Source organism: Triticum aestivum, chromosome 7D (genome assembly GCF_018294505.1).
Source record: "Triticum aestivum cultivar Chinese Spring chromosome 7D, IWGSC CS RefSeq v2.1, whole genome shotgun sequence".
Classification (NCBI taxonomy): Eukaryota; Viridiplantae; Streptophyta; class Magnoliopsida; order Poales; family Poaceae; genus Triticum; species Triticum aestivum.
The window spans coordinates 546,805,274-546,815,472 of record NC_057814.1 but is presented as its reverse complement, the minus strand read 5'-3'; the positions used below and the strand labels follow the sequence as shown (position 1 = coordinate 546,815,472).

The 10,199-nt window shown below is 48.9% G+C and overlaps 2 protein-coding genes across 3 annotated transcripts; one reads left to right on the top strand and one right to left on the bottom strand.

Moving 5' to 3' along the window:
* Positions 1 to 222: 222 nt before the first annotated feature.
* LOC123167464 (probable receptor-like serine/threonine-protein kinase At5g57670) lies at positions 223 to 2,700 on the top strand. Its single transcript, XM_044585304.1, has 5 exons — positions 223 to 879; positions 970 to 1,133; positions 1,222 to 1,437; positions 1,557 to 1,715; positions 1,899 to 2,700. Exons 1-5 carry the CDS (start codon positions 258 to 260, stop codon positions 2,076 to 2,078), a joined length of 1,341 nt encoding a protein of 446 aa, XP_044441239.1. The 5' UTR covers positions 223 to 257; the 3' UTR covers positions 2,079 to 2,700.
* Positions 2,701 to 5,152: 2,452 nt separating this feature from the next.
* LOC123166553 (replication protein A 32 kDa subunit C) lies at positions 5,153 to 9,594 on the bottom strand. Of its 2 annotated transcripts, none has more exons than XM_044584356.1 (10): positions 9,349 to 9,594; positions 9,112 to 9,246; positions 8,911 to 9,008; positions 8,769 to 8,810; positions 8,594 to 8,671; positions 7,288 to 7,366; positions 6,874 to 7,194; positions 6,539 to 6,621; positions 5,556 to 5,624; positions 5,153 to 5,478 (listed from the first exon to the last, which is right to left on the bottom strand). In XM_044584356.1, exons 1-10 carry the CDS (start codon positions 9,454 to 9,456, stop codon positions 5,394 to 5,396), a joined length of 1,098 nt encoding a protein of 365 aa, XP_044440291.1. In that variant the 5' UTR covers positions 9,457 to 9,594; the 3' UTR covers positions 5,153 to 5,393. The 2 variants fall into 2 exon arrangements, with proteins under 2 accessions (XP_044440291.1, XP_044440292.1); XM_044584357.1 differs by having other exon boundaries at positions 6,922 to 7,194.
* Between the last annotated feature and the right edge of the window lie 605 nt (positions 9,595 to 10,199).

Genomic DNA, 10,199 nt, shown 5'->3' with positions numbered 1-10,199 from the left:
TGGCAGAAAATTAAAGAAAAGAGAGAGGATCATAGTAACATAGATAAATACCGTAACATAATGAATATTATGCTACTATGTGTCATGCATGGCAATAAATGAGACCATCTATGATACTATTTTATAATACTATGCACTATGGATGTAGTATCATACACTAGTATCATATGCATGATACTACTATATGTTACTCGCCATTATGACAAGCCTCATATGCCCACGACCCCCTCGGCGTTACGTAGCACTCTGACGCATCAATGCCCGATCCCCTAGCCACTGCCTACACCACTTCGTCTCCCTCTCTAGCCGAGACCCGAGACACCAGAGCACCGAGCACGCGCGCTTCGCCGGAGCGCCAGTCAGACAAGAAGCCGCGCAACGGCATTGCCCCCGAGCGGCCGGCCGGCCGACCGATGAAGCCGCTGTACCTGCGGAGCAGCGGCAGCTTCAAGAGGCTGCTGCTCTCCCTCTCGCCCCACCGCGCCAAGCGCGTCCACGCGCCCCCCGACGTAGAGCACCCGAGCGCGCAGGCGGAGGCAGCGTCGCCGCCGCACGAACGGAATCCCGAGTGGGAGTGCTTCTCGTACGAGGAGGTCCGGCGCGCCACGGGCGGCTTCCGCGCGGCCAACCTGGTGGGCCGGGGCGGGTCGTCGGAGGTGTACCGCGGCGAGCTGGCGGACGGGCGCGCCGTGGCGGTGAAGCGGCTCATGGGCGCGTCCGCCTGCGAGCGCCGGGAGCGGGACTTCCTGGCGGAGCTCGGCACCGTGGGCCACGCCACGCACCCCAACGTGTGCCCGCTCCTGGGATGCTGCGTCGACCGCGACCTGTACCTCGTCTTCGCCTTCTCCGCCCGCGGCTCCGTCTCCGCAAACCTCCACGGTACGCGCGTCCTCCGTAACGGCCATTAATGTCAACAATGTTTCTTGAATGGATCGTGGGTTGATTATTGATGAATGAATGCATGCTCAGACGGCGAGGAGGGGGCACCGGCGATGGGGTGGGAGGCGCGGTACGGCGTGGCGGTGGGCACGGCGAGGGGGCTGGAGTACCTGCACAAGGGGTGCCGGCGGCGGATCATCCACAGGGACATCAAGGCCTCCAACGTGCTGCTCACCGACGACTTCCAGCCGCAGGTCAGTCACTCGGTCATCTCCATCGTCGATCGATCGATCCTCTGCTGTGCTCCGGCAGCCCTGACGCATGCAGAGAAACGAACGACAGATCTCCGACTTCGGGCTGGCCAAGTGGCTGCCGACAGAGTGGACGCACCGGGCGATCGCGCCGATCGAGGGCACCTTCGGGTGCCTGGCGCCCGAGTACTACACGCGCGGCATCGTGGACGAGAAGACGGACGTGTTCGCCTTCGGCGTCTTCCTGCTGGAGCTCATGGCCGGCCGGAAGCCGGTGGACGGCACCCACAGGAGCCTCCTCGGCTGGGTGGGCACCGAACCGACCAACCAAACATTTTGGCCCTAGGCCGTTGTACCAGCCTCCGTTCCACGGCAGCGCACGTTCGTTAATTAATTATTAATCGTGCCCAAACAATGCGAATGCAGGCGAGGCCTTTGCTCAACGAGGGCAAGACGGAGGCGCTGCTGGATCCGAGGATCGTCGCCGGCAATGGCGGCTACGACGCCGAGCAGGCCCGGCGGCTGGCGTTCGTGGCGTCGCTGTGCGTTCGCGCGTCGGCGACGTGGAGGCCGTCCATGACCGAGGTAAGCTTACTCGCAATTCTTGTCCTGCACGAATCACAATGGCTAGCACATGTCTCGATGCAGTAACCTACTGTGGTAGTACTACTCTGTTCGTTGCTTAATTTGCGGGCAAAACAACGTTGACAATTTGAAAATGTATGCGACGGATAATCTGATGGTGGTGGCATGCATTGCGACGAACAGGTTCTGGAGCTGCTGGAGGGCGTGGAGATCAAGGAGGAGCGGTGGGCGATGCCGGAGCCGGCGGCCGGGGACGACGAGGGGGAGGAAATGTGGGGCTTCGACGACCTCGACGACGACGACGAAGACGAGGAATCCGGCACGCCGTCCCCTTTGTCAACGTCCTCAGCCTCGAGCGCTTAGCACAGGCCAGGCTAAGATTATGTGAGACGACCGTGATGCTTGCTGAAAATTTTGCTCCTTCCCACCTGCCCCACCAGGCCGGGCCCCACATTGTAAATGACACCACAAAGGCTTTTCGTTGTCGAGGTTGTGAATACAAAGGTTATCTGTGAAAGGCAAGTGAAACCTCCCCCGTGTGTCGACGGACCATGACACGACGAGAAAAGAAGGTGCTTGCGTGCAATACGTAATGCAAAGCGGACTGAGGGTTTTGTCGGGCACGGCATAGGGAAAGAGACCGACCGACCGACCTGCCTGACCTACCAAGAGTAGTACTACCTGGCTGGCTGGCTGCTCCGGTTGGGTTGGGTACGTGGATTCCAGTTGTATGGACGCATGCAGTTGGTTCGTTGTTGCCAGGTGTACGTGCCGCTTTCATCGCTCTGGAGAAGTGCATTCGTGTCCACGACACGCGGTGCAGCGCCGTGGCATTGCGGCACGGCAGTTCGGGGCAGGTTGAGCTGTGACCCTGGCTCCTTGCACACCTCTTGGACCCCGGAATGAAGCGGCATGCTCCTCATAAAAGGCGAGGGAAACAGGGACCGATCGATCATGTGGCCGTGAGTGTGGGCAAGTGCAGATGTTCTCTCCTCGGGCAGCTTCCCATGCAAGGTGTTCATCTTCTACGACAACTTGCTTATCAGTAACATGTATTGAGGCGAGGTTGGTTGACAAGCAATCTCTTGTTTATTTAATTTAATTAAAAAACTGAAAGCAACCTGTGCTGAAAAAGGGAGATTTTGCTCGGAAAGCGTAAAGTACTAAAGTGGGATACAGTCGCGTTGGCCTGTAGCTGCACGCACTGTCACCGGATAATTGGTGCGTGCGTGCTCCTCACTCCTGAATACTGGCCAGGTGGTATAATAGTAGGTGTTTTTTTTTTGCGGGGGGTATAATAGTAGGGTTTATTCAGGAATAGTAGTGGCGTCCACCCAAACCGGACGACACCTTTCGGTCGGTCGGTGCTTGGCTTTGGTGCTCCGCCAACACCATTCTGGAGTCTGGGCTGAGCTCTGAGCTCTGAACTCTGAAGCACTCTCATCTGACAGAATACTGTGGTGTTTCTTTCTACACCTGTTGCGACTGACCACGGGAGGGATTTGCTCACGAAAAGAATCTCAAGGGGAACACACACAGAAAATGTCGCCAAAACCCCACCTCTCATTGGCCTTTGATTAGGTGACCCAAAGCCAAGCATAGCAAGGACGAGCACCTGCGTGGCCAACCCTGATCCAGGCGTGCGGAGTCCGACCTAACCTGACTAGACCACCTGCTCGCTTCCCTCCGAGAAGGATTCAGCGGTGCGTGTTCAGTGGAGCAGAGTCAAACCTACCGTGGGCAGTGGGCTAACGTAAGGCTCGTGCGCGCAGGTAGCGATCTGGAGACGCAGGGCGCGCGAAAACAGCAACCATTTTTCTTCTAATCTAATTAATCACCAGTGGCACGAAAAATGTTCACCGGCAGACACTGCATTGACACGATCAATCTGCCCGTCTCTTTCTTGACACGATCTTATGAAGAAGAACGATTAGTTTGCGGGAATCGTCGCATCATGCAAAGCGTATGATCGATGTTCACGGCCGCACCAACTAAATGCGTGACACGAACTGACGATGGTTGATGGCTGCGGACAGGCCACCAGCAAAAATGCCTGACGAGAACGAAAGAATGCGATGCTCCGGAGTAACATATGTTTTGCGTAAATATGGCTAAAATTGCTGGGTAATTTAGCGCTTCGTGCCAAGGAAAATTCTTTTCATTTAACTAATCTGCATGCCGACAACTCGGGATGAAATGAGCTAACAGAGGATCAAATTTGCAATTCTTTGGAGTCCATTTTCCTGAAGTGTGGTCTGACAATGCTAGATTCCAGAAAAAAGTACTGCTACTCAGGCAATGCAAGGACCACACGTTGATAATACGTGCAATTAAGGCGAATTTATCGATATTCATAACATGGAATATACATATACACTAGTATTGTCCTTGTCTATCAGCTAAAATGCAGATAAGCATGTCCAGTTGTTGGAAGTCCTATATTTATTAATTCAACAAATATGTGACCAAAGATAATGACGAATAAAATACAACTCACTGAATTTAAAGATTAAAACCTGCCGTGTTCTATTTTTCGCCTACTTAATGGGGCTTAGCATGTCGAGCAAGATGACATGTACAGCTGTACAACAACATCTGACGACAAAATGCAGGAAACGATTTGCCTTTGATAATAAAACAGAAAAGAAATGACAGGAGAACAAGACCTTATGGACCCAACAAACATCAAAACATAGCAGAGCATGAAGTACAGAATACCTAACCCAGGCAATTGACTTGTTCCATCCATGCTCTAAATTCAATCCATGGAGAACTATTATATGTGACCTCCAGAACAAGTATACTACAGATGGATTACTCAAACAAAAAAGTATACTACAGATGGGTTATGATAACACGTAGAGGGTTCAGACACTAATCCATGCACTAGCAAACTAGTGTTAGTTGGATAGGAGGATTAGGAATTATTGACACACTAGCTTTTGGATAGCACGTGTACGCCTACGATCAGTAGACAGCATTTGAGAAATGCACCTCGGGTAGGCAAACAGAAGAAGCTCTTGTGCACAATTATTGCTCAAAGCAGATAAGACTTCTTTTGGGAAGACAACCTAAAAGAATGATAAGCTAAACTAGAAGACAATGCATCGAACTTAGGACCCTAACCAGTAAAACCAATAGTGGTTGACCTGACAAATTGGTGTGTTAATTGTCAGACCGAACCCCTATTTTTAGTCCCTGTTGTTTCTTATTTCCATGGTGCAATGAATCGGACAAGACAGAAATAGTACATTTGAGGAGCAAGTTCAACTGCAAACTACCAGGCAAAAGTTTATGGGATCAAACAGAAGCATACTCATATATATCTATGCTGGGGGGAACAGCAGAGTTAAAACTTAAAAGAGGTAAACAGAAGGATAGATCAGTCACATAAGCAGGAAAAACTAGAAAAGTGTTGTAACGGAACAGAACGCAAGTACACAAGCATGACCATATTGCATAGTATATCCCAGTAAAATAGCAACGTACTAACGTGAGTATTTAGCAATATAAGGGGTGGTACTGGTATCACCTGCTCGATTGTACAAATGGAAGACTGAGCCAAACCACTGCACATTTGCAACAGTGCACTTACATCGCGTGCCACGTAGATCATTAGTAACTATAGCCAAACTGATCTCACATTCACTAGATTAGTTCTGAAGATAACTGTGTTGGTCAACCATTACACACAGACTTGACATGATAGTCATCAATGGTCCAACAGACGAACCCTGTGTCAGCGAGTAAGTTGATGACCTCCCTGTACAGCAAAATTGCAAACAGGTCAAACTCAGATCATGCAAGCGATTGGAAAAAACAAGAAGTTAGAGGTAGTACATGATGTTTGCTTTTGGCGCTCCAGTTCTTCTAGCCACTTCATCAACATGTACGCCATTTTCAAGGGGTCTGCGGGAAGCAACAGTCAGTACAAATCTCCTAAATAAACTTTCTGCAATTCAATAATGATCTGGAGCAGCCTGGTTGTTGAAGCAACTTCAGGTCTATTATTAGAAAAGAGCTCCTGATTTTTAGGCAAGACATCAGATGCATACTACATTGCGGTAAGGATGCCCAATGCTGCAATGTGTAAGTGGAATTCATTGCCATAGAGAGTTATGCAGGGATCCATTAAGTGTCAGAATGCTTCAAACTACAAGACCCCTCAAGTACACAGCCATAGCTCAACCTTTCAATTGAATTGTTTTATGCAAACACATCAAACGAAGGGATCATGCAAACAGTAGACCCATTGTGCATCTCAAACCTGGCTACAACTTCACGGTACATAATTTTCTTTAAGGAGCGCAATACATAGTAACGAGGAACGTAAAAAATGATTTGCTTGTACAGAAAAGCAGGTGTAGTAAGCACTCTTATTTTCCTATGCATGATTAGGAGTTTAGGGCCATTCCATGATATATTCGTGTTATCAATACCATTAATCTACTGTAGCACAACTTGGCACCGCTTTAACAGACCAATCAAGTTTTCTTTACTCGAGCAGAAGTAGCACAACACCACATTCAATTGGACCCATTGGACTTGAAAGGCAATGGAAAAAAGATAAGAAGCCTTTCTTCTGGATCATTCCACGTTAGCATGAAAAGGTCAATTCTAGATACCGGACCTATGAATATACAAAATAAACTGACAATGTGACAAAGGAAAGGCTGGAACCAGCTTATAACCTTTGGTCAGGATTAGAATTTGGAAAATGTGAACATACGTACACCTAACTAAGCAAACCGTTACACCAGAAGCTAAGAGATCCATAATGATATGCAACCTTTTACCATTTCTGGCAGAGAAACTAAACTTACAGGATATCAGGTGCTTGCAGAACTTCCAAAACCATTCTTTGCAGATCATACTGTTGTCCACCAGTGCCTGAGTAAGCTGCAAACTACGAAAGAAAATATCTCAGTCAGTTAAGACGCTTACAGACAAGGCAAGTTAGGGATATAAGCTGGTACATAAAACAGAAGGCACTAAACAAAGAGGCTACAGAAGAGACCAGATAATTGGCTATCTCAAGTATATAATCGGCAGCTCACAATAATAAAAATAATATCAAATATACCAACAAAATTATAGACAAGTATGATTTTCCTTTACCAAGGAATTCATGAAACTGAATTGTCATAAAATTCCATACTTGGTTTATTTGAGGTCGAGGAGCAAGCTGAACTTGATGGTCTCTCACCCCGCCAGAGAAAGGACCATGAGTAGATGTATTAGTTTGAACTCTGGGAGGAGGAAATTGTCCATGATTTACTTGAGGAGTAAAATGAACTTGATGTTCTCTCGCACCACCAGTAAAAGGCCCATAAGTAGACGCATTTGTTCGAACTGCAGGTGGGAGTTGCCATTGGTTTACTTGAGGAGTAAAATGGACTTGCTGTTCTCTCACTCCACCAGAATAAGGCACATGAGTATAAGCATTTGTTTGAACTGCTGGAGGGAGTTGCCCTTGCATCTTTAAAATGGAAAGGGAATGATCATTAATGGTGTCTCTCATATCAAATTAGTACTAGAACACTGACTGAAATATAATATTTGCTTTCTGTACCTTCGTCTGAGTATTTTCCATGTGCACATGCATGCATTCGATGAAATGCAGCACCACTTCATTGAAATTGGTAACTGGGCTGGAAATATAAGAAGGTTAATAGAATTAGAGTTAGAATAAAGTAAGTGTTAATAAACAATAACCGGTGGAAGCATAAGATCTCCGAGAACAGAAAATTAACAAGATATAATTTCCTCAGATATTCATAAACTAAAATTACAATCATGAGCTGTCTACAGAACAGTTACTTCACGGGGTTTTAACCATGGAAAGTGGAAATATAGGACAGTTGCTTCACAGGGTTTTAATCATGAGCTGTCAGCAAAGCAGGTATCAAGTATCGACTAGTTCAGTTTCCAGCTTGTGTAATATGTCCAGTAGTTCAGATTGTAGTACACTTCAGATTTCAAAGAAATGTCTCAGAGGGAGAAGACGCAGAAGAACCACTGGATAGTGGATACATAATCAGAACAACATTACTGACAGTATGCATCATTCAGTAATCACTACATAACATGACTGGTGAACCTTAGTATTGAGATTCACATTCCATGGACATGTTAGCCAAAGCACAGCTGAAATTACGAAATAGAATACCAAAGGTAAAATTAGTGTTATTTTCCACAAACAACCGGTAACTTGGCAACTTAGCGATGATACTTTCAAACAAAGTCATCCATCAAGTTATGTACAAGACACCTAGTTAGAACAAACTGACACAGAGATAACTATTTTGAGTTGAAAATCTTCAATCCAAGATTTATAAAGAGAGCAATATGTGCACTAATACATAGACAAGTGAAAACCAGGATGTAAACCTTTATCTTCGGTATCTCTCACATTTTCCCTCAAAGGATGTTTAATTGGCACAGCACTCACTAACCATAAATACATTACAAACAAGACATTGTTCCATTTAAATGCTATAGATTACTCACAAAAACCTCTGCGAGAACTGCATTTAAGTATATCATCCACAGATAAACTTTGAAACAGTCAATATCTTAGAACAAAACAAAACTTGGTGTGGAGGTCGACAATAACGAAGATAACAAGAGCAGTCTGAACAACTAGGCAAACTTTAAGTTCCAGTGAATCGCACTATAAAAACAACGCAGCTGCAGATTTTAATTTTAATACTTTGCAAACCAGATCAGTAACAGTCAGATGACTCAGATGAGAAAATTGAAGCAACCAAAAGCTTTGTTCGTACAACAAATAGATCGCATCAATACCAATCCAGTTCCCTTCACGAAACAGGCATTCGCCCCGCTTTATAGATAAAGCACAAATCCAGTTCCCTTACCGGATAGATCGAGCAAATCCATGCTTCTGAGCTTGAAACCCCATGATGTTCACATGAACCCTGACGTACACTCCATGCCTTCGTAAACACGAGCCAGACAAACATACTAGGATATCAGAACACTTCCAAACAGCTAAAATTGAACACATATCAGAGCGTATCACACATCACATACTGGATGAAAGCCGCGTCTCGAGCATCTGTCTCGTCATTGATCCTACGATACCAGAAAATCGTCAACCACGCCGCACCACATCAGCAGTACCGAATCTAGTTGAAAGTTGAAACATGACGGGGTGGAAAAAATCGCAACTCACCACCGCACGAGATCGATCTTCCCGGTGCCGTCGTCGAGCGTGAACGACACGTCGGTCTCCCTGCTCGACATGCTCACAACCCTCCCCAAAACCCTAACCTGCGCGCACGAATTTGGGGGTTTCCAGACGAACACAAAATTAGGCGAAGCCAAGCAGATATAAAGTGCCAGGAGAAGTTCGGAGGGCGCGAAGGGGGCTCACGTTGCTGGTCTCGACGCCGTCGATGGAGAAGACGGGGTCGCCACCGCCACCGCCTTGGTCCGCCGCGGCGGCGAGCGAGCGGGAGATGTGGAGGACGGTGGCGGGGACGCAGCCGGAGTAGCGGGGGTTGCGCGACTGCGTAGGACAAGCGGATGGACGGAGTTAGCGCTCGGGGGAGGCGGAGACGGCGCGCGGAAGGGCTAGTACCACGAGAGGGTCGCGGGAGGCGGGACGAACCTTGGAGGGGGAAGGGGTGGCCGCGCCGGCGGCGGAGTAGTCGGACGCCCCCGCGCGCTGCGACGGCATGAGCGCCGTGCCGGAGAAGTAGGAGGCGGCGGCCGCCATGGATGGCGGATGGCGCCGCGTCGGCGTGGGTTGGTTCCGGTTGGGGGCGGCTTCGGAGGAGGAACGGGAAATGGATCGAGGCGGTTGTTTGAGCGGGAAGAATAAAAAATTGGGAACCCTGTTCGTGGTGAGGTGGAGCGGTAGAAATGAGGTCGTGGCAAGATTTTAGGCCAAAATCACTCTTAAGAGCATCTCCAACAGGCGCGCTAAACAAGCGCCGCGTCGCAAATTTAGCCAGTTTAGCACGCGCGTAACCTGGCGGGTGGCCCCAGCGGACGCGCAATAACCGCGCGCGCGGTATAAGGAGTTGGGCGCGCGGTCGGATTCGCTATCTCGCGCGGTGTATTTGGGGCGCCCGCTTCCGCGCGCGGCACACTCGAGCGCTCGCGCTGCACTCTCTCTTCTCCGCCTCCTACGCCCCGCGCGCGCCGGCGCCGGTGAACTGCACCCCATGGACGCACGCGCCGGCACCCTGCTCACCCCATCCTATAGCCGCGACCCCTCCACCGCCGCCGCTATGGAGCACCATGGGAGCCATGAGTTTTGCTTCTCTCATGGGAGGCATGGGTGCACCTCCGGCCGCCATGGACGAAATGTCTTTCGATGTGCCTCCTCGCACACATTCCCATGAAGATGCCGTTGAAGATCTTGCCAACACCGTCGGAGCTTCACGTGATGCGGTGCGCGATGAGGAGAGGGAGGAAGATTCATCTTCGGAGGCGGAAGAATCGTCTTCCGAAGAT